General features: G+C 39.1%; 1 protein-coding gene across 3 annotated transcripts in view; it reads right to left on the bottom strand.

Moving 5' to 3' along the window:
* Window positions 1-25,194, bottom strand: part of RABGAP1L (RAB GTPase activating protein 1 like) — a 226,017-nt gene that overhangs the window by 192,775 nt on the left and 8,048 nt on the right. For all 3 annotated transcript variants that reach the window (XM_030226690.2, XM_050977169.1, XM_030226691.2), the window contains exons 2-10: window positions 13,757-13,937; window positions 12,375-12,564; window positions 10,945-11,155; window positions 8,874-9,048; window positions 7,954-8,114; window positions 7,382-7,492; window positions 3,636-3,702; window positions 2,278-2,380; window positions 1,236-1,402 (exon numbers count right to left, since the gene is read on the bottom strand). In XM_030226690.2, coding sequence (XP_030082550.1) covers window positions 1,236-1,402; window positions 2,278-2,380; window positions 3,636-3,702; window positions 7,382-7,492; window positions 7,954-8,114; window positions 8,874-9,048; window positions 10,945-11,155; window positions 12,375-12,564; window positions 13,757-13,891 — 1,320 coding nt within the window. In that variant the 5' untranslated portion in view covers window positions 13,892-13,937. The remainder of the gene's footprint in view (window positions 1-1,235; window positions 1,403-2,277; window positions 2,381-3,635; window positions 3,703-7,381; window positions 7,493-7,953; window positions 8,115-8,873; window positions 9,049-10,944; window positions 11,156-12,374; window positions 12,565-13,756; window positions 13,938-25,194) is intronic.

Raw genomic sequence — 25,194 nt, 5'->3', positions numbered from 1 at the left:
AGCCACTGCCCAATTCTATCAGTCAAGTGGACTTGCTTTAGAAAATTAAAGAGACTTCAATAGGCAGGTTCAAAATAGTTTAAGCCCACAAAACCAATGACTTACAACTCATTACAATTCAGTTTACAAAGTGTGGTGGGTTAAAGTTATTTCCTTCACAGTGGCTGCTCTGGGCCTCTGCTGGAAATTGTGTTGATAACACAGGGGAGTTTCAGCTCCTGCCCAGCAGCTGCTGACAGAGTCAGGGCCCTTACTGATCTTCATGCCACCCCACCAGCCAAAGGGCTTGAGGTGCACAGAAAGCTGGGAGGGGACACAGCCAGCACAGCTAACCCCAACTGACCCTAGGGATGCTCCAGACCATATGGCATCACGCCTGGCATGTAGAGTGAGGGAAAGCAGGAAGAAGGGGGGCTGTTTGGAATGACGGCATCTGTCTTCCCTAGCCAGTGTTACACTTTTTCCCAGGGGATGGCTGAGCACCTGCCTGCCCATGGGAAGTGGTGAATGAATTCCCTGTTTTGCTTTGCTTGAGCACATGGCTTTTGCTTTCCCTACTGAACTGTCTCCATCTCAACCCACGAGTTTTCTCACTTCTACTCTGCTGATTCTCTCCTTCATCCCACCATGGGGGAGTGAGTGGCTGTGTGGGCCTTGCTGGCTGGGGTTAAACCATGACACAAAAGCACTGAAACCATACACATGCTACTTAATTCTTCTGTAATAGAGCATCCCTGAAATAAACAGTTAAAAGAAACAAGCTGCTGAGGAGCAGGTGCTATACTAACTTTTATAAAGGCCAAATTAGGACATATGAGACTGTGGTGGTGTTTGAGGGTCCCCAGGACAAGGGAAGAAATGAGAATCTTGACTCTGTGTTTCAGAAGGCTGATTTAGTATTTTGTTATATATGTATTAAATTAAAAGAAAATTATATACTAAAACTACACCAAAGAAAGAGAAAGGAAACATCAGAAGGCTAGAAAAGAATGATAAAATCTTGTGACTGATCCATAGCTGGTGGACCCTGATTGGTCATCAAGTTGAAACAATTCATATGAGACCAAAGATGCACCTGCCACATTCCACAGCAGTGGAATAATTATTGTTTACATTTTGTTTCTGAGGCCTCTCAGCTTTCTCAGGAGAAAAATCCCGGCAAAAGTATTTTTCAGAAAATATGTCAGTGACATGAGACAAATGTTCTAAATTAAAAAAAAACCCAAAGGCATTACCTGTTTTAGCTTCATATAGAAGGTTTCTGTGAAGGTTTTCCTGCTGAAGTACCAGAAGCGTTCGTTGGCAGGATACACGCGCACCACGGTCTCCAGCAGGAACCTGACTGGCTCCACCACCTCAGTAACCACCATGTCCACAGCCACAGTCATGAACACACGCTTGTCTGAAACACAAACAGGCACAGCTCAAACCTGCAAACTGCTGCTCAAACTGAAAATCCTCTTTCACTAATGATTCCATTCCACCTGTTTTATGTGTCTGAGTTCTACACCCTCCACGCCTGCTGCACAGAATGAAAGTGTGCATTAACTATCTGATAACTTCAAAAACAAAGATATTATGTCCCTGTTTTAAAGACAGGGGCAAGACATCATGCAAAGAAAACACCATTAAAGTACAAAATCCCCATCAAACAAAAGCAGCATGCAGAGGAGAAGGTCACACTGTGAATGGTCAGGAGTTCTGTTACATGCTACTAGAAATAACATGGTGTGAAAATCCATCAGCAGGAACAGTGACACTGGCTGTAGGCATTTGGATATGCCTTCAAGCAAATGACCTGAGCTCTGCCTCGGGACAGGAAACAAATTCCAAGCTTACATTCCAAGTTTTTAAATCCCATCAGAGAATGTAAGTTCCAGCAATAAGAAACTCTGCTATATAATCAAGCACTTGAATGCATCATTACCAGCTGCCCCAAGATGAAATTTGTAATCACCTCACTAGAAGAAGGAGAATCCCAATGCCTGCTATTCATACTGCGTTGATGAGTACAACAATTTGCAAATGCTTAGAACCAAAAATCCCAATAACCAGGGATAGGTACATCAGCCCCAAACACTGATGTAACATCTCCAAATCAGCACCACACTGTTCTATGAACAGTTATGCACAACTCTGTGTTGGGCAGGTTTATGCACAAAAATTCCTCAGGGAACAATGTTTCATGGATTTAGACATGCACCATGATTGCCAAGAGAAAGTGCACCCACCAAACCCCTGTTGGGTAAAGCAAAAACACAGATTAGGTTCCCCTACCTTTTGGAGTTTCCTCATTAAGTACTAGAAACATGGGTGCATTAGGATTCCACATTCCAGTAATGACATAAGCCTTCCCATCAGAACTCTTTCCCATGGATTCCTACAAATAAAATCATACAGGATTGTATTACAGTCGTGGGTTGATATCTAAGTGAGGGGCATGGTGATGGGAAATAGTTCTAGGAACCTTAAAGAACATGAATTAATGGAATGAACTATTACTAGCATGAGGCAAGCAGATACTTCCTGAAGTTCTCAGGAACAGTCCCTATGGATCACACAGGCCTGTTTGGTAGCCTCTATAGATAAAAGGAGACTGATGTTCCCTCTCTGAAATTCAGTTAGGGACGTAAGAGTGAGTTCTCCAGAATTAAATATGGAGAAAGGAGGTTGAAAGGAAATCACAAATGTCTATTCTGTGCTACAGTCAAGAAACAAACTAACAATTCATTACATCCAGCAGTTAAAAGTACTTGGAATGTGAATGTAAATAGAATTCAAGGTAGAGTAAAGACAGAAATTAAAATACAGTAAAAAGGTGTTGTATAGATTTTAGGAACAACAACACTCCAAAACTCATTTAACTTATTCAGTTTTATAACCAAATAAAAAAGGGAAAATCAGAACTGATTTCAGCAAATTAAACCAGGGAAAAAAAAAAGAGCTGGTAAATACAATGAGGCAAATAAATGAGTCTGACAAGAGAACTAAATACTGATAAATAGAACCAGCAGCATGAGCACAGAAACAAACCAGGCAAAACTGGGACAACTGTAAAACCACAAGAGGTCTGATGGGTTTAACTCTTCCAAATTTGCCCTAAACCAGGACACTCCAGCACTTGAAAATGGCTGAATTATCCCCAGAGAGAAAGTAAATTGGCATTATTACAGAAAGGATCACCTTGTTTTGCAGTTCTCTCAGACACAACTCTAAGAAACAGAATATTGTAGAAGACAAGTGAATACTTCAAACTCTGGGCAAGAATTTAAAATCAAATGAAGGAAACAAAGAAAGACGAAGTTTACAGCACCCTGGAAAAATAAGAGCACTTCCCAGGCACCCAAATATGAAAGCAATTATTTATTCTAAATTTTTAGGGAACATGTTTAACACAATACAAAAGCTCAGTTATTTGTAACAACCCAATCTCTGCTTCACTAATTGAACAAAAACCAGGTGCCATGGGTTTTGATGTGAAATGAAATAATTTGTCCATCTTATGATTGCAGATATCAAATCTAAGGATTTAGGAAAATGCAAAAGATATTAAAAGTTCATTTTGCTGGAGTTTTTTTTCTTTTTTTTCCCAATCACCTTATCTTATTTAACAGGTTATTAGGGCTAAGTATTACCATGTCTAGTAAATGCATGTCACTGTTCTTCACATTTCGTCCAGGGCTTAGCAACATCCCAAAGCACCTGTGAAACAACAACAAAAAAAAAAAAAAAAAAAAAAAAAAAAAAAAAAAAAAAAAAAAAAAAGGACATATATTAGCTTTTCACAATACAATAATCTTTGCTTGAACATAATGGACAACCACCTACTGCTTCTAATTTTAAGAGTACCTTTCAGAGAATTTTTTTGTTATTGTTATGGCAACGCTCAGGAAACAACACAATACATGTTACAGAAAAGACAATTAAATTATTTTCCAGAATGAAGATGGCAGAAACTAGCATCTAGCCTGTGACAACTCAACTGTCCCTAAAGACCATTTACAATAATGAGTTCAAAGATACCAACAATTCCTACATATTAGTGATGGAGACTGGCAGGAGAAAATTCAGTCTCTCCTCAGTTTATTTAAAAAATTGTTCTCATGTAATCATAGGAAAAAATATAAATTCCTTCATTCTATTATTCACAATAGCATTGCTGCAAAAAATAACATAGCATCATAGACCCTTAAAAAAAAAAAGAAACTATTTGCTCAATTTTAAGACTTCATTCTTCATTTTTTGAAATCTGAATTTGTGTGATATACAGGGCCTTGAATTCAAGTCAAATAATTTTAAAAGAAAATGCTCTTGATATTTTTAAGAGAAAAAAAACCCAAAAAAACCCAAAACCCAAAAAACTTCCTCAGACATTCAGATTTTCAAACTACCTAACTACTGAAGGCACAAATCCAGGTCTGAGGTCTCTGCAAATCATCTCTCTCATTCTCTCCTTTGAACATACTCCATTATGAATAAAAACACCAAACAGAATTATGTATTTGCAACAAACAGCAAGCTGTCTTGCACACGTTTCTGAAAAACCTTAGATCTCAAATGAAAAAAGGAAAAACAAATGAAAGTAATTGCTATTTGAAATACTATGGAAAATTTGGGTTGTAATTCAAAGGGTTGTGTCAGAAGAATTTTTCTTCTGTTTGGTTCTCTGATAACCAAACTGCTTTTTCATTGACTTTTAGAACTAAGTAAGATGCTGAACAATATTGCTTGGACATATGAACACCAGCTACTAAAATTTTAATAAGACTATGAACTGTAAAAGTCTCAAGACATGCAATCACTACCCCAGCTAGCTTTCTCCTATTACATTAGGGATATATGTTGTCATTTTTCACATCATCACACTTAACATCCACAACAGTATTTTCCACACTCTTTCACTACCAGAAGCACAAAAATCTAAGTGGTAAATAAAGCAGCAGACAACGATTTTGATTTATCTATATCCATAATGCAGTGCCATGTAAAGCACCCCAGGCAGCTCACATCCAGGATCTGGATTTAGCCACACAAACCAGATTCTCTGAGAGACTAAAGTGGGCAGAACCTAACAGCATACCTGCTACTTCTTGTTCCTGGGCCAAAATAGCTCTGGGAGAGCTACAAGTGATAGTAGTAGGGGGATCACCAGCTCCTGCTACAGCTGCTACAGGGAAATGTAAGGGCAAGATGCAGAAGCTCGCTAAATATTTGTGCCTTTCAAAGACAACAGCTCCCAGATGCTGCTCCTGCTGTGCATCACGCAGATGTACAGAAGTTCTGATGTGTGACAGCCAAAATTTTTGGGCATTATGTTCCCAAAAGAATGGGAGTCAGGAACAAGTAACCCCTGCCTCTCACAAAAGCAGACTTATGATGCCTAGGAGCATCCTGCTGCAAGAAGAGTCAGGGCTACTCTTCCCTCTTATTTCAAAGAGGAAAATCAATTCAAACCAGGTCAGGACCCCACCTTGCAGAAGATGGATTTTACAGAAATAGTTATCAGCACATTCAGCCTCTGACATGAGGGGGCTCAAGCACACACCCAGGATTTAAAATGACTTGCACAGGTTGTGGTACTCTAGACTTGCTGGATTTCTGCACTTAAATGTGGCTACCAAGCAGCTCTGTGCAAGTGCACATACTCTACTACTTTCTAGACCAGCAGGAAAAAAACAAAAGAACTGTAATTGTTATTCACTAATGTATATTTTAATTTATAAGAACAAAAATGCTACCCAGAGATAAAACTGATAGTATTAAATTAACATCATGACAGGACAAGGGGGAAGAGCTTCACATTGTTAGAGGGCAGGATTACATGAGATATTAGGAATAAATTCTTCCCTGTGAGGGTGTGAGACCCTGCCACAGGCTGCCCAGAGAAGCTGTGGTTACTCCATCCCTGGGAGTGTTCAGGCCAGAATGGACAGGGCTTGAAGCAATCTGGTCTAGTGGAAGGTGTCTGGGCCCATGACAGAGCAGGGTGGTCTTTAAGGTCCCCTCCAAACCAAACCATTCTGATATTCTGTGATCTTGAAGAGTTTCCACTACTTATGAGAAACCAACCAATATTCTGTATTGCAGTTCTAAGGATACCAGCCTAGACTTTAAGCAAAGGTATACCTGCATAACTCAGGATTCTCTCTCATGTATGACTGGTAGCAAACTGCATGTAAACATCACTGTCCTAAAAAAGTGTCCAACCTTCCATCTATGAGAATGAAAGGCTATTTCACTCTTAAGAAGAGTTTCCTTAAAGCTCCTGAACATCACCCAGAATTTTCTTCCTGAATCCTATAAACAGCTGAGACCTGACATGGCCCATGGTGGGACTGAAGCTATGTAGTGCCACACATGACTCAGAAATGAACACCATCTCTTCAGCTGCTTTCATCCAAATAAAAACTGGCAAAACCCAGGTCAACAGGGCACAAGAACGGGAAGGACCAAAGTAATGCATGAGAGTTAACTTTCTGCATCACCCTGACCTGGGCTCTGTCTGAACACCAGGAGGAAGCACTTTCTATCAGCAGCAACCAAGTTTGATCTCCTGAAGTCATGACAAAAGATTTTTGAAATCTGGAGACCAGTGACCAAATTTCTTTAGAACTACTTTTTTGCATTTTAATTTCCTCTTTGAAATACTTTTGAAGACACATTAAATTGCTCAGAAGCTCAGTCTGATGTAACCTGCATTCATCTTTCATCAGTTTCGAATTTTAATCTTCTCAGGAGTAAGTAAATAAAATGAGTTACAAGCCTGTGTATGTCATTTCAATTAAATAACTTTTACACAGCAAAGCTTGTGGTGATAAAAATAGCATCCCCAATTGATTATTCTAAACACCACCAAAATAAAAGCTAATTTCTAAGAAAGATAGTTTTACACTGGGAAGAAAAGTAATAATCAAATGCTATTTGTAAATGCCTCATTAACTGAGCTCTGGAGGCAAAATTGTTTAAATTAAAATTGCATTGAAAAGAGATAATTTTTTTTAAGTCAATGAGTAGCAGAAGCCTAATTTTACAATACAAAAACAATGATAAAAATTTCTACCATATATTCCTTGTCTAAAACTTTAGTTTCCATTCTGAAGTAAAAGCTTGAAACCAAGTAAAGAGATCAGTCAGGTTTTGGGAGGGTTAGGGGGCAGGTTTTCTTGATCCTCCTTTCATCTTGAATTTCCTTTCCACTACAACCAAATTCTCCCATTGTTACTCTTTTGCTAAGATTGCCATCTGGTGGCACTAATTCTGCTGTGCAATCATTTGAGTTATTGGTACATATTTTTCTATCACATAACTTGTCAAGTCAGAGAAAACTACATTAAATACCATTCTTTCAAAAATCTAACCATCATTTCTGTAAGAGTTTTACCTTTCAATGGCCAGTTCTTTGTTGGAAAGTTGCTGAACTGTGATCACCACCTTCTTCTCAATTCCCTGCTTAAGCTTGAAATACAATTTATCTCTATCCTTTGGCACAGGGCTAAAAGAATAGAAACATCCTTCAGCAGGTATAGAACATGACATGTTGAATATAGAAAAGAGATTATGCTTTCTAAATTTTAAATTAATTCAAAATTCATTAGATTTAAAAAAAAAATCAAAAGAAACCACTAGACTGTATTTACTCAAGAAACTTAGTTTGAGTAAAGTTTTTTAAAAGACTTCTTTTCCCATTTGCACAGGCATCCATTGAGTATCCCTAAAAGAAATGATGCAGTGAAAAGAAATTCACTTGAAGAAGGTATTCTGAGTTTTTATCGTTTTACAGAAAGAATACAGAGAAGAAAACTACCATCAAAAGAGCAGCTTCCTATTTACAGCATGTCTGCTCACAAAAAGAGGTCAAATGAATTTTGTTGCAACACAGCAGTTGTGCATGTGGAAAGCAGCTTTGTGCTTTTTCCAAAGAGATTTCTGCTTTTCTCTTTCCATTCTGATTACCTAAAATTTCCTTTTCCATCATCTTCTTTGACTTCTAAGGAGACACTGAAAGTGTACACATCACTGTCTGGTGTGGGAAGAACAAAGTCCTTCACATGATCAGATGCTTGTTTGGAAGAACGCTTGAAGGCTGTGGAGAAGCTGTACAAAATTCGGCTGACCTGCAGAAAAGCAAAATCATTAACAGTCTGATCAAGTATAAGGGTGTTTTTAAATTGTGAGGCTTTTGAAGGTCAAAAATCACCTGCCTCTTATACTGAACACAAATCATGCCAGATGTACCATAAAGCACTCAACACCACGTGCTCATTAACCAAGCCATTTCAGTAACAACATCTCCTATTTCCATTCCTGATACATTCCCTGCTCATGTCATGCTCAGTGAGTTAATATAAATTAGATTAGAGATTAGGAATGCAGCTCATTAGAGGACCTGCATAATGTACTTTTCAAGTTGTGTTTTTAACAACATAACATACAGCTTGCTCTGGCAGATGCCAAAAGCCAAGGAGATTTCTTCTTTTTCAGCCTCTTTTTCCACCCTAAAAAGTCCTTTTCTCCCACAGTGTCACACAGTTCTTTCTGAAACAGATAGGGGAGAGTACTGTAACATGGTTCTTTTATTGCATCTCCAGTATCAAACATACCCTAATGAGGCCTGCAAAAGCCCCAGATGAGGCTTTCCAAATCTTCCCATTACATGGCACTTTGGAATTTTGTTGAAATACTAAAACCAAAAACTTAAAATCATAATATTCATGTGTGACTAGCTGCACATTCTGCAAAAGTAATTCATGTGTGCTAACACATTTTTCACATTTTTCATTTTTTTACTATATGTAATTTCCATGTTAGTAATGAGCTCTTCAAACACTGCTTGAATCCTTTTTCCCAGTCACTGCACACCACAGAATACTTACAGCTTCTTTAATCTCACAGGAGAAAACATGGATCTGGAACTCTTCTGTCCCACAGCTGCTCTCAGTAAATGCAAAGCAGTCACTTTCTGAAGTCCCATTTTGCCCCCTCACACAAAACAACACCTTATAGATGGGAAACGAGGCTATCTCCAAATTGCTCAGCTGATTAATAATTCTGGCAAGAAAAGGAACAGAGAAGATCAAAGGAACAGGTCAGTAAAACAGACAGGCCTACCTAAAAAGCTTTCCTACAGTTAGATAAACAAGGATCTAAACTCTAATTACTGCTAGATTCAAGTGGATGACATGAGCAGCAGGAACAGAAAGGTTATGCTTTACACATTCAAGGTGTAAATGTTCCTGATTGTAACACTGACCTAATTTCTTTTATATGCCACAATACAGACAAATACAGTACCTCTAGATCAGACAGTAAACAATGGCCATTTCTTGTGAAAACACAAAAGAGGAAATGTAGAAACCACTGGAAACCCTAAAAATGTGATTTGTAAACAAAGATCAAAGAACGTGCAACATTAAAAATATCTGTTTAAGAAACAGTTATGAAAATTATTTCAGAATCAACAGGACTACACAGCTTACCAAACGCTGCCACATTCAGGTGAATATTTAGCACACATCTAAGACTTCATCCAAAATTTTAAAATACTCTCAAAGCCAGAACCCAAAGAATATTCCAAAAACTTAAAAGCAGTAGTGGTGTTTCAGAAGAGAGTGGTGGATAGTGACTTTTAAAGAATAACAAATGTTCTCCTCTATCTTTTCACTACTGGTCCATATGCACATTCACATCAAGGACCAATAAACATTAGTCACCTAAAATCCCAAATCTGTAACAATAAAAATATAGGCCTAATCTAAAGGCAAGAAGAGCCCTGGGAGGATCCAGCACCCTGTCATTTTGGTGGGATATAACTGGAACCTCCCAGGACAAGTATTCAGAGAGCAGGTATGAACACACTCCTCAAAGCCAACACTAGTGTCACCAAAGCTTTGATGGAATGTGTTATGTCACATGTGGATTCAACTTTTCAGCTCTGTATAGGTTCTTAGGCAGTCCCACATTTACTGATCTCCTCTGAAATTCAAGATCAAAGGAACCTGCTGTTTCACTTGCAAAACAACCCTCCTGAATGGCCACACTGAGTACAAAAAACAGGCACAAAACACCTTACATCTTGTGTAAGGGTGACTGTTGCCATTGTAGAAATACAGTATTTTCTGATGTCAAATGAAACTCAAACTTTTCAAAGAAAAAAATGGAATAAAATAATACAGATTCTTGAAGGGCCTTCTCTTCCTCCACAAGATGACAGTCAACACAGAAACACAGCTCAGGCAAGGAAGGAAATCTAATCATATTCTTCAGATACCTTGGTATCAGAGCTTAAAAATAAACATCTTAGATATTGAGATGTTCCCTACTTCTGGATGCAAAAATGCTACAGGTGCATGTTTGGTGCACCCTGATCAAGAACCTTTGACTCCCTCATCACTAGTTAAAAGACCATTTCCACACAGGGAAAGTAAATCTCTTCTAGTATCTGGAGACTGGCAGCCCTGGCATCATGAGGCAGACATGGATCAGAGCTGGCTTCTGCACAGCAATGGCTGGGAGCAGAGACTGGCACCTCAACTCTGAGACATAGATGGGAGAGTCTAAACTGACACTTCTGCAGCAAACCCAGGGCCAGAAGGACTCCTGCAACTCGTGGACCTTGGAGGCATTGACAGACTAGGGAGGTCAGGAGAGCACAGGTATTATCAGCTATCCCTTTCCACTAGCTCTTATTGTCACATTTGAACAGATATTGAGGTAGAAAGAGGTGCTTTTGCTGGCACTGTGTGGTAGCTTGTACCACCAGCCATGCAGTGTATGGTAAATCTGAGCACACACTTTGCTGCTTCAGAGGAATTTGTCAAAATTAGCTCCCTTCAGTAGGAACCTCAGGCACAAATCCAGCATTTTTATTTCCCTGTGCAAATAACAAAGCGAGAAACCACTTCTTATGTGTTTGCTTAATCAACAAATAAAACTCTTGTGTGTTACCTTACAGAGCCTTCTGGAATGTTTGGGACATAGAGTGTGACAGGTAAAGGGGCTTGACTTGAGGACTTCATGTTTGCCATGGCATGTAGAGCTTCTGGTTCATTCCGTGGGGCTGACACCTTTGTACAACCCAAATAAGTCAGTTTGTTAAACAACACACTGTCCTCTTCCAGGGGTTCACTGGGAGAAGAGGGCCTTGGTGCAGAGATTTCTGAAAATGAAGAAAATGCTTCTTTAGCCATTTGCTTTTATTTCCATTTACTTTTATTTCCACATTTTTTATTTCCAGTGAGTTCCACAGCCAAATCTCCTACATTTTGCAGGAAAGGACATGAGAGCAGACAGTTCAGCTCCAATAGCAAAAAATCCATTTGACAGCTAAATATTACTGTGAAGTCCGTTCTAATCTAATTCATGTTTCCAAGGGTGGCATGAGGACAAACTGCATTTTGATTCTCTTTAGCACCACAGGAACACAGCACAGACATCCTGAATCTTTCTAAGCAGTCAGAGAATCACAGAATATCAAGGGGCTGGACCTTGAAGATCACCTAGTCCTGACCCTTCTCTGTGTCCTGTTACTTCTATTCCTTATTACTAGATACTGCCATAATACTTAAAATCATGAAGGCTGCAAAATTGAATTATTCTTGTTGGGGGTGGAGTGGAGTGAGAGAAACATATCTACAAGTATTTGTTCATTCATGCTAAGGGCTGGGGGTTTTGTTTGAAGAATGTCAAACAGGAAGACAGGTTAAGTTTCTCAGAAATACAGCAGACATGTAATTAAGAGAAGGGTGTTTCCATTCCATATAAACTATTTCTTTTATTTCCAACAGATGTTATGGGAATTAGCTGGCAGAATACCACAGAAGTAGCATGCTATTGAGGTAAAAAAGAACTACAGTTTAAAGAACAAAAAGATGACCACAGTCTTGTATTCCTAATATATGTAACAGAATGCATGCACTTCTATATTGCAGGTTTTCTATATGTATCTAAAAAAGCTACAATATATTTTACTTAAAATATATACAATATAGTTTACATTAAAAGCTTTCAGTCCTCACCTCTCTATGAAAACTTCATACACCAGGCAAGTACCACAATCATTCTTAGGAAATATCAAATCCTAAGCCAGCCTTACTGCTACCTGGTGACTGCACCAGAGATGGCCAGTTCCATCAGTTTGCTCAGGGTGTATTTCATTTGCAGGAAGCACTATCCTTGAACACTGTCCTGGAACTTCTTGAGCTCAATTATCACCTCACTCAGCATCTCCTACAATCCTCAGTCCCAACCAGGTATTCTCCAACATAGTTTCAGAATGAAGCTCTGGAAAGCTTTATATTCATTTTAGGGTTAACTTGAAACTGCATAAAGAAAAAACCTGCCATGTGTGGTGAAGGGGGAAAGCACTCATGCAATACCTGTAGCAGAAGGGTCTAAAACAAGCTGCAAAGCTGGCTGGGTTGTTTGTACTGCTGACCCATCTCCAGCTGCCTGGCCACTGCCATCCCTGAATCCTTCTGGGAGTGCAGTGACATACTGGTCTTTCTCAGAATCCCGCAGTATCTCTTCCATTGCCTTCTCCAGCTCCTCATCTCCATCTGAAAATACCTGTAAGCAGAAGGAGATGACATTTTTTGAAGGTACTTGTAGTTTTACTTTCACTATTAGTTTTCAAATATATAGTCTTACTAATTGCAAAAGTTAACAAACTTTGCTGAATGAGACAACAAACCAAGAATCAATAAAATTGAATCAAATGTAATCCAGTGTCACATTCCCTTACATAAAACGCAGATGCTCTCAAAATTAATCCAAAAACAATTCATCAAAAACTACAGACTTCTCTTAGAATAACAGATTTGTGTATTTAGAGCCTCTGTTCAGACTACAGATCAATAGACTTTGCTATAATTAGTCTTAAAGAAAATTTTACTTTCTTAGGCATATCTAGTCCATTTCAGTTGCTTCACCAATTTTCCCACACATAAGAGTGGTGCAAGCCGAAGGAAATGAAAAAAAGAATTGGAGATACACACTCCCTAAAAGAAAAACAGAATCTTTCACAAGTACCAGCTTTCAGACAAAAGAAAACCACAGCCAATGCTGCATCATGGATTCTGCCTCCAGTCCACCAGCCTCTTTCCAGACTAAAGAAGCAGATAATGTCTAATATAGACAGAAATTACCAGCTGTAAATAACTGTTAAAGAGTTAAAGACAGCAAAGACAGACTAGGCACTTACTGTCATTACAGGGGGAATAAATTCCTTTTGTTCCAAGCAGAGCAAAACCAGTACATTAGCTCAAATGGCAAAATTTGTATTTAATCAATCAGCTGTCATCCAAGTGCTAAAATATTCTGCTATTTAGAGGTAGAAATCTTTTAGAAAAGGTCCTACTCATGCCTAAAGTAGCACTAAGCAGGAAAACTAAATAAGAAATTAAAGGGCAAGACATGGTGCAATCTATTCCTATATAGACTAATTACATGCTTTTAAGATAATATTCTTTATTGAGGGGTCAGAGACTGTTAAGCTTTAAACCAAATCTCATCCTTTGTAAAGTCCTTTACTAATGTATCGATCCACAGAATACAACAAAGCCAACTCCCAAAGAAGTTACTACAAGAAAACTGAACTGCCACTTTTGAAGAGATTTGTTTAATCCAAGCTGTTAATTTCACTGGCAGTCAGCAAGGACAAAAATTACAGTCTAAGACTCTCCTCAAGCACACACCAATTATGCACTCTTTCCATCCATACAAACCTTGCTACACATTTAAAAAGAACATCAGAGCAAACCTTTAGCTGTGGCTTCTCATCGTTTCCAGAGGCATCCTCAGATTTCTGATGAACCAAGACAAATTCTTCATTAATTAACGTAGATACAGTCTCAGGAATCCTGCTGGCTTTGCTAAATGATGTTTTGACTTCCATCTCAGGTCAGTATTCTCCTCCTGCCACCAGAACCTATTAATGAAAACTAAAGTTGTACACAGTATGTTAATAGGTATAATATAAAGATATTGTGGGATAATAAAATACTTAAGATTATACTACTGTATTTCTCAAACTCTGATTTCATTGGCATAAGGAATCTTATGATTTTTAGGAGTGTTTTAAAGTCCTATGATTTAACAGCATTGGCTGTTACCTATGCATTACAAATGAAGAGGGTTCACCCCAGAGCTTTGACTTGCCCTGTTTTTGATCTTCCAGAGTCTGCTTCTTCTACCTCCCTAATTTGTGCCTCTGGTTCTCCCTCATACAGGTATTTTCCTTACCCAGAGTGTTACAAAGGCCATGTGAAAATACAGATTACCTGAAGACTAACTCCTCAAAAACTGCATACTAAGTGTATGCTCTCCACATAAAAACATTTAGCAATCACTTATGTTAGGGGCTTTTGTTATCCTTTATATCTGTAGATGGTGAAGTCAAAAGTGATACTAAACCACAATCAGATCCTTCTTGCCTAACTTCCCTGAAACCACCTGCAACAGTTAAAATTAACCATACCATTTTAAAATATAAAATATAAACAACAAAACTATGAATATTACAGCAACCAAGAACAAGTCTCCCCATCTCTGCACAAGAAAAAAACCAAATCTAGAAACAGAGAAAGGACAAAATACTGTTCAGCCTACACATTACGAGTTCATATAAAAATACAGAGCTGAAACATTCCAAGCATGCCAGCATGAGGACACCTATTGTAGGCATCCACCAAATAAAGCCAGCATGACCTAAACTCAGAATGTCTTCCCTCACTCCTTAGAGAATGAAGAGCTGAATCTTAGACTTTCTTATCTATTTTTATATTTTCTGTGTCAAAAAAGGGAAAATATATTTTCAGAGCTTATAAAGAGCATGCACTTTTACACATGGTCTACTTCCATTCCAGTTTCCTGAAAAACACTGCTCTGGCTGAGTGCTGGGATGTATTGTGCTTAGGAGTCAGAGTTCAGGTGAGTCACACACAGCACAGGGGAAAATAATCTGTGACTGTCACCTTTGGGAGGCTGGAAAGTGCCCAAGGAGGAACAGCTCAAGCCACATCTGCTGTGAGCAGGAACAAGAAGAGGTTAAGCTTCACCCTGCCCTTCCCAGCAGCACCAGGGAGCAGAACTGCCCCACTCTTGCTTCTCTTCCAATTCCAACCACCCAGAGATCAAGAGAAGAATGCTGACTTAGGTCTAACTATAAGGAACCAGAAAAACAGCACATGAAAGAACAAAGACATGCATGTTCTCCACCATTTTGAACAGGTGTTACTTATGATGTTAGCAGGAACAGAAAGTTTAGCAATTTCAAACCAAAAAAAGCCAGTGTGGGAACTAGACAACTTTCAATACAGTAGTATTTTCTACCATTTTTGAAATTACAGTTAGTTAACATGCTTTCACCCTTTTTAAAGACTTGGTTTAACATAACTTAAATGCAACTCCTCAAAAAGCTTTTCCCTCTCCCTAACCAAGCCACAGTTTTACCCATCAACCCACTGAGGGTATTACATGTGAGAATCCCAGAAAAAAGAATTCAAGTTCTTTAGATAGCTGACTTATACAGCATAAAAACTTACTAGAAGTCACCTTACAAAAAAGCCTCTAAACAACAGCTGGAATACTCAGAGAGTGGCTACAAATTTGGATGAGCAGTTTCACACACTGACACCTTTCAGATCCCCAGACCAACCACAAACAGGAATATTTTCCTGACAAATGATGTAAACTGAGTTCCATCCAGCCCACATAATGGACTCACTGCTGCAATAGGTCAATTGTTTAAAAGCATCTTTGCTTTAAAGATTTTTTTGCCAAGGGAAAGACAAGGCTTTGCCACACAAGTTTTTAAGTATGTTACAAAAAGTTTATTAACTCTGTGTATTTAACAAGTGTTGTAAAAACATTGCTGAAGAGCTTGTTTGCAATAAACAGCAAATCTAGCTTGAAATACTAATTTCAAAGTAAATCCTCTATAGGAAAGTCAAGGTCAATGATTCAGAACTCCTTGAAGTCAATGAAAGGCCATTAGCTATAGTCCCCAAAAACAGTATATCCTGAAGAATCATTATCTTTGGAGTGACATCACCACTGGAAAAACCAGTAGAGGTGACTGTCAGTCACATTAGGAGCAAAGGCCCAGGCTATCACACTCCTCTCCCACTGCACACCTCTTATTGCTGCACCTGATGATGACAAAAATAATGCCTTAAACACTGCTTCCAGCACATCTGCACAAAGGAGGGATCACAAAATCTCCTATTTTGACAGTGTTTTGTGTTTTAGTCTATTTAATTTTTGAGCTTACTTATGGGAGCATAACAGACACTAAGAAGTAAAATGGTTCTACTTTATTTATCATCAGTCTAATGAAGATTGCTAGCATCAGATTATCAACAATTCTTTCTGCAAAGAAATAAGAACCAACAGGCACCATGTGAACTATGAAGTGTTTTCTGTAGCAGTATCTCAATAATAAAAGGAGGGAAAATGTACCATTTGTAAAGCCATAGAAAAGTAAGATCATGCAAATACAGAAGCATACTGACACACTAAATACTTATTCTTGCCCCACATGGGTAAAATGAGATTAAGAGAATTTCTGCTTCCTAAATATTAATCTGAAACTAAATATTATAAACATTAGATAACAGGGAGGAGCTCCTTATTCAGGTCAGATAAAAGCAACTGCAAGAAAGTGTATGGCATGCTGTGAAATTGAGTTATAAGGCCTTTAACGTGTTTAAGAGTGTACTCCAAGCCTGCCTTTACAAGCAGCGTAAACCACCACAGCCAGTGCAGACACACACCTTTTTCTATACACAACTACATTAACTGGATCAATGAGCACCCCAGAACTCCTCATCCCAGACCTTCATTACAGACTATTCCAACCTACTGCCAGTGCTCCCCTCTCCCACTGCAGTATAAAGCCACTGGAGCTTCAGTTTGGCAGCGAAACACAAACACAAGCAGATCAGGCATTTGGGAAAAGCTTTATACACCATATTTTATGATCAGTCTTTGACCAAAAATAGGTTTTAATGCCAGAGATGAACTATCATGACCAAGTCATTTCTTCAAACTAAACAATTTAAACTCTGACATGAACTTCACTCAGGAGTATAGCTGAGAATCTCATGAACACTATTGAGATTTACACCATCTTAAGTGGTAAGCTACCAAAAGAGAAAAATGTTCAATTTTTTCATTACAAAGACACAATCTAATATTTCAGCCAAGTGCTTTTGAGGAAAAGCAGTAAAAAGAATTAAAATCTTTCTAAAAGAATCATGCATTATGGTTTTTTGAGGCAGAGAAAAACATCTGAAGTTTTTTTTCTTCAGTAGCAAGAAGAGAAACACATGCACTCTGGATTTTCCAGTCACCAGCAGTCAGTGGATGGTCACTCTCACTTCCCTTGTGTCATTGGCTCTGGTCCTCTTTTTTACTCACCACCAAATTATTCACTTCAAACCTCCCTTTTCCTACACATGTCAAGAAAAAAGGACAGCTGACATACTAGACATGAACAAAATCTAGGAACAGACTCCTCTTACTAAACTCAAGCATCTCATTTTTTAATTGTCCTTTTTGAGGAGAAGTTCAAGAATGTAAGAATTTATTTCTGACTGCATTAGTCAGAACATATAGAAGTTGTTCAGTCCACAATCACATCAGGTTTACTCCCTGATGACCTCAACAGCTGAATGCTTGCTCAGAGTCCTGAGGAATGAGGCTCAGCATTTGCTTTACCAGCTTAAAGTTTCTGGGAGGGCAGCAACCAGCAGGGAGGAGCTGACAGTCAGGGACAGGAAAGAGCAAACCCAAAACACTTCAGCTGCCTCAGCTCCAAGGCCAGCTCCTCAGTTTGAGCTGTTGGTGGAGTTCAATTCCAAATGAAAAATACACTCTGTTCTGCCCATGGTGATCCAAGGATTGAAACATGGTCAGATGGTACCTTCCCAAATCCTCAGAGCCAGGAGTCAGAGTGGCTCCTCCAACAGCATCTTCCAAAAGATGACAACAAATTCTGCTGTCAAAGACTGTGGGAAATGATTGCTACAAAAGAGGTACCTTGAACAGTCATGCTCCTTCCTGTAGAGAATATATATATATATTCTATAGCATATATCTTCTCCCCCATCCTTTGGTGAATAATATCATACATACATTAAAAAAGATCAGGAACAAATACACAGGAGGATTTTTTTTCTAAACTCAGTGAAAGAAAACATACCATAATAAAGTAATTAAATTTTTTAAAAATAAGGATTTCAGAAAAGGTTTTCTGACAAACAGATTTTAAGACCAAAGAACTTTTGAGATCCAAAGAAATTATTCAGACAGCTTTAAGAGAAAGTGTGTGTGCAGGTGTGGTATGGTGTGTGGTTCTTTCTCCAAATTATATTTTAAGCTATAGAGACAACACAAGGAAAGCAGAAAAGCTGTTGCTTTTCTCTGTGAGCTTTAAGATGCAGTTTTGGTCAAGCCAACCTCTGTGATGTACATCAGTTCCCAGAGTTTTGCTTATCCAGAGTCCTGGATAAAAGGTAACTAAGCCATGGACTGGTTTGGGTCCAGGGATCAGAACTTACTTTCACATGTGTTCAGTACTAAGCTGTGGAAGGCTCAAACACAGCAGCTTCCCCACTTCATTCCAGAGAGGCACCCCAAGTTCACTGCAGCTGCCTGTGTAAAGCAGCCTAAGTGATTAAAGAGCAAGAAGGGTGAAGAAGAGGGATTCTAGAACAGCCAGGGGATTCAGCACTGAATCAGAGCAAGGGACACAGGACAGAAACACTCCTGATTCCTTCTCCCCACAACTCTTCCATGCACTCACACTGAACCCAGACTTGCACAAACACATCCCATGCAGAACACCAACACCTAGGCAGTGATGTACACCCATGGGATTGCAGAGCAGCACAGGCCAAGGCACTGCTGCAACACACACTCATCATCACAGGAGGAAGAATCCAAGCTTCTGGAAAGCCATTGACTTTCCAGAAGGAAACTGCTTTGCAGACCTGACAGATTCAAAAACTTCCTCTGCAGACTGGTCTCCAAAAGTAAACATAATTTTCACATTAATCAGTCTTCTGAAGCAGGTAGCAGACTTTTTTGTATTTATTTAGAGATTGTATTTGATAAATATTTCAAAGTGACTGCTCTAGGTCACCGTTGGTTTGCAGAAAGAAAAAAAAATAATTTGCTTGAGTATTCTAAGCACCTAAAAAATGAGAAAATGCAGAGCTATGAAAGGACAGCAATTAAGGAAGACAAAGGTTGACCCATTTTCTCTAAGCAACAAGAAACATGTTTTGAGAGGAAGTTTCTTACCCGCTTAAAAGAAGACAATCAAGAGCAGGCTAATTAATACTTTTTTTTTTTTTAGTAGAGAAACAAAATCATCCTGTATTACAGACAGGTTTGTATTAAAGGCAGGTTTCAAGGCCACACAACTTGCCTGACTAGCTCAAACTGCAAAAAAACCCCCAAAACTGGGAAATAAGTTATATCTATTTTCACAGCTATGGTTCCTCAGGAGAATCTCTGGAACCTTTGTGAAGGGGAAGGTCCAGTAGAGCTGTGCAGAAATTAGTCTTCTGCTAACTGAAGTCTGAAGTAGAAATATACACCAAAAGGCTCAGTTTTTCTCCTTTTTTGAGCTACAGGATACAGGGCAGGACAGCAAAATGAGCATTAAACTGACAAGCCTTGCCATCACTCCATGACTCACATTTCCAGATGACTGAAGTGGTGTGGTGACTCTAACTCACCCCTCAGGGAACAGGACATGGACAGTGCCTCACACACACAAACACATCACCAAGGGTCTCAGGCACAGCATCTCCTTTTCAGACATGTACCAAAACCCTGCATTAGCCTGGCTCCCACCCCATGAGCTCCCTATCTTAATGGGGGGCACCTTCCCCAGAAAGCCACAAATGCTGCAAACACACAAAGCTTCACCTTTTCTATTTTTCTTCCCTGAAAGACTAAACAACCCGATAAAATTCTATATATGATTCTCTGTGTTGAAGCAGTACAGCTCACCAGCTGCTCCAAAACCCTCTGCTCTACTGACTGACATTTCCAAAAGAAAATTCTAGATGTCATAAAATCAGTTTGTTTAAATCTCACTGACCACAACAGCACGACAATTTCAGCTTTAGTCTCAACTCCTTTCTGTGTAATCTTTTTATGAGAAACTGTCTCTGTGCTCATACTAAAAACTGTTGTATTATTCACAAATTGTTCCCCACTCTTATCTCTGGCAGTGAAACACTATGTAAAGAACATAATGGAAAAAACAAACAACCATTTATTTGGTTTACTGATATGATTTCCCAGGAATAAAATCAACTTAATAAGCAACAGAGCTGTACCACTGTATTTTAAACACATACATATACGTAGATAAACAATCCTTATTTCCAGAAAAGCACTGTTAAGAACAGAAATCTTTTAAAATAAAAAAAAACCAAAAAACAACAAAACAGAGACACAAAAAATAAAAGGAAATCCACACAATTAGAAAGTAACCACTGGCTTCTTTTGGCAACACTGCCTCCTCTGAGAAAGCAAACCCCCACTATGTAGCCAACAGCAAATAATTAGTCTGTTCGTGATGGCAAACTGTTTGGAATTGTTGTACTGGGTGCCTAGAGACAGAGGTTTTTCCAGATCCTCTTACACTTCAATAGCCAAAATCAATCTCATAGCCAAAGAAGAGCGATTCAAGGAAAACAGAATCAAAAAAGAACTACACAAACAAGAAAATGTCTGCTCTCCTTCAAAAACACACCACATCTGCATCTCCTCAAATAAATGATAAGCAGCACTTGTCAAACACACCTCAGTGTAAATACTGAGACATTCAGTGGAAAGGAGAATCAGCTTTCCTGACTTGAACCTCTGTGTTACACACAACCCACTGAAGCACTTCAATATTGCACAGTCACAGTGTGGAGCTGCTTGAGAGAAAAATACTGCTTTTATTTAGCCTAAAGTTAAAACCACAGAGGTGAAGAGCCATTCCCAGAGGAATGGTGGGCATATGGCTGGTATTGAGCTGGAGCATGACTCAAGCAAGGCAAACTGAAAAAACTGATCTCAAGGCCTAAAATGGACATCTTGGGTGACAGAAGCACCATGAACATTAGATGAAATGCCAGGAAAGTGGAAGCATGTCAGGAAAGCTGCTGGCTACAAAGGCAGCCTCCCAGCAATCTGGGGGCTTCCTTCTGCTTACTTGTACAGTTTCAGCAAGCAGGAGCCATGAATGACAAGCGGCACCTTTGTTTTATCTAAGTTAGTGGGATTCTTTTGAACAATTTTTAAAATAAATTTTCAGGCCTAAGATTTGTCCACACGCAGAAGAGAGACATCAGTAGGAGAACAGAGCACACAAGCACACTTGCCTCTTCCTGCCACAGACTGATTCATGTTTCAAAGTATAACTAATGTTAGTTTATCCAGTAAGTGTTTAACCAACCTAAGGAAATATATTTTAATTTTCAGCCACTTAAGAGACTTTTTTTGTATTTATTCCCCTCCAAAGAGTATGACAGGTAAGTGTTCTTCTGCTATTTTACAGGGATGTTGCCAGTATTTATGTGTAATTTATTAAAAATAAAAATAAAACAACAAACCACAGCTTATACATCAAGTTCTGGCAAATAGGTTTACTCATTTAAGCAGTAGCTCATTCTGCCTCAAGGATAAAGCAACTCTAGTACAATTTCACACTGTTTCCCTGACACAAACAAAAACCAACACTTTAACTTCTGCAGCCAGTAATTGATTTGTTAACTTCGGAAAATATAAAGCAGCAAGTAAGACTATGCAATTTTTCAAAGCTGGAGTTTGGCAAACCCAAGCTGCTTTTTTTGTCATTGCTACATGATGCTTGCAGGCAGCATTCAAATTGAAACCCGTCACCAGCCAAGTTACCAAACTGTATCACCACTCAAAAATATAATGACCTATATTCCAGATGAAAGCAGAAGCATGATGCAATCTTTGTTTTAAGGAGATTATTCAATGGTTTATTCCCTATCTGTAAAAATAACAGTGTGGGTCTAATGCAGCCAGTGGAAGAACCTCTCTCCATTAAATAAATTGAGTATTTTAACCAGAATTTTTTTCACATGCTGCTATGTCCAGAAATAATTACATGATGTAGAGCAAAAGAGCCCATATGGAAGAGCAGTATGAGACAAGGCAGCAGAGACCCCAGGTGCCAGTCCTCTTCTGGGCCAAACAAGTGCCTTATCCTGTGCCACTGAAACCTACCAGAAATCCTGATTCCCTGCCCTGCACTGACTGCCCCCAAGGTTAGTAAAATCCTTGCTCCCCCAAGGCAGAATTGGAAGTTATGACAATTATTACCTTGAGGTTTGCAATGTGTATTCTGGGAATAAATAATAGCAAAATATCTAGCAGAAATACAGCAAAAGTGATTAATTTTCTTGATGCAATTTTCTTGTCTCACATTAGCCAACAATCATGAACAAACCCAGTACCTATCTGATGAGGCTGGCTATCCAGAGCAGTTTGGATTTTAAGTATGTAATCAGATTTTTAGTTTGATAAATTCACTTGATTGCATAAAACAAGCCCAAAGTCTGTGTTTATTATGCCTTTTTCTCTTTCCTTCTTTTAAAATCAGAGTCTCACTCCCAGAGTTTCAGAGAGCATCCCAAATATTACCACAGTGTACTGTCAGTTTACACATAAATGGTGCATGGTGATCATTCATGTAGACAGGAAAACTTACTATCCATGTTTACATACTGAACACTCCCACAAAATACTTTTACTTAAGGAAACAAACAAAGTCACAGGCAGCTAATATAAAAGTAAAAAAAAAATAATCACAGAAAGATGAAGTGGTCAAACAAAAAGGCCATGCTCTATGAAGTGGTTCTATAAACCTATCCTTTCCACAATCTTGCTTTCAGCATCCTGCCTCTCTCTCCTTTAAGTCAAGAGTGTTAAGTTATGGACAAGCTACAAAATGGTCAAACACACAGTCAAGAGACTGCAGCTACCAAAGGCAGTGTCTCAATCAGCCTCAGAGCCAGAGAGGGCAGAGCTGCCCTGCCAGGAACAAACCCACGGAACAAGTAAAGCATGTTCAAAGCAAGGAATCCAAACCTGTCACAGCACATGCTGCAGTCAGGATGGCCAGGATACACAGAGTACCACCATACACTATCAGAAAGCTTCAGCCCACACAGAGCACCACCACACCACCTCAGAAGGCTGCAAGCACCTGCCCTGCTTGTTCTTTAGCCCAACCTTTTATCCCCTCCTGTTGATGCACTGCCCCTGTGTGCCCTCTGTTCCCTTTGGTGGTTGCTCAGTGCCCCTGGGCACTCCATGGCTCATTGCTGGCAGTGCTGCTCACCTGCTGCTCACAGCTGTAGCCAATTAGGGATGAGGCTCAGCCCAGCCCCACTCCCAATCACCCCAAACTGTGTCCCTACACAAACCCAAATATGAAGAGTGACCTAGAAGAGCACCAGCATCCCACCCCCTCATCCAAGTCAGAGCCCAGTCTGTGCAAAGTCACCAGTGGGGTGTTCAGAAGCCCCAGCAAAAGCAATGATAATAAACTGCACAACCTCACTGTGCAAACGCAGAACTGCTGTGGCACCTCACATGAACTTCCTGGGCAATGTAAACAATAGCTCACCTGCTCTTTCCATACTCCCCAATGAGACCCCTGGAGCTCAACTACGCCAGAAATAACAAAAAACAGAATCACAAAGGCCAGAGAGAGAAACTGGGAGAGACTGCTGGAACAAAGATCACTTAAATTTGTCTTATTACACTCTTTGATTTCTCTGGCTACTGTAAAAAGCTCCATTCTAAACCACACTTTGGTCTGATCCCTTTATGTTCAGTCTTAATGATATCTCTAAATGATGAAAGAAAAGAAGAACCAGGAAGGGAAAGCTATAAGGGTCAAAAGCAAATTATTACTCCAAAAAACTATGGAGAACTTCCAACTTCACCTTACTGTTTCAAAACTTGACAAAATAGTTTCTTGGACATTTTGATCATCTCATTTCCCCTCTCCCCTCACAGTTTCTGTACACATCTAATAGGAATAAACAGTAAGTTTAATCTTCAAAACAATGTAAAAATCAGTTGCTGACTTCCATTCCTTCCTTGTTTCCTCAGAGTGGTTTAACAGCTATGTCCAAGAATAATTCTAGTTCTCGGTTCCTGACTTCTTGCAAGTTTGTGCTGCCAACACTAATTTTTAACAATTAGGATCAAGTATGGCAGGGTTGAAAACACCTCTTAGGGTAAGAGTGTATCTCTATGAGCAAACACAAACGGTCTACAGAAACAGAAGGGACCAATGTCACCAGACTGCCTCACCCACGTTCCAGCTGAAGTTTTACTCCAGGAACAACTGCACACACACAAAGTTCTCATTCGACTCCACTGCTGTTTTGCTCTCCCATGCTCACAAACACTTCAGTTCAAGCAGAACTACTGAAAAGTCCCCCAGATTTCAGTAGCAGCTGGAAGATGAAGGAGGTGGGAAATGGCCTTAAAAAAGCTGCAAATCTTCCTGCTTTCTCTTCTAAGAGCACACTTCACTACCAAGCACCAAAGTGAGCACAACAATGCACAGAACACAGACCAAACTCAGCAGCCAGCACCAGGGGCAGCCATGTAGCACTGCCACCAACCAGTTATTTCAGAGTTCTCTTCAAAATAACAGGAAATTATGAAAGTATACACCAGTGAAACAAAATAAAATGAAGGGTTTACAGAATGAAAAAAAAAAATCCATTTCCTGCCACATGCATTTCAGGTTAGTCAGTCTAAATCATATAATCTAGTATTTGCTTCTCAGTAACAGCTAATTAAAAAACATCCAAGCTTCTAAGGAAAAAAAATACCAGCCTGCAGCATGCAAACTCTTAGTAAACGAAAAACTACCAATATCTTATTTAAATACAAAGAAAAAATAATTATTTTCAAATTCTAGTCAGCTTTTAAATTCCTCCACCAACTTCTAAATTAAAATTCTGGACCCTGTATTTTGTTTCTAAATATCCCTGTATTTGTCACAAGGAGAGACAAAGCACTAGACTAAGAATATTTGCATTTTATTTTCACACTGATTTGCCTGCAGAGGCCTGAGCACTGAAAAGGCACAGCATAGCCTTTGCTCTAAATTAAAATCCTGGGACAAGAATAAAA

This window comes from Serinus canaria, chromosome 8, assembly GCF_022539315.1.
Source record: "Serinus canaria isolate serCan28SL12 chromosome 8, serCan2020, whole genome shotgun sequence".
Lineage (NCBI taxonomy): Eukaryota > Metazoa > Chordata > Aves > Passeriformes > Fringillidae > Serinus > Serinus canaria.
Note: the sequence above shows the minus strand (reverse complement) of the source record. Positions and strands in the feature narration are given on the sequence as shown.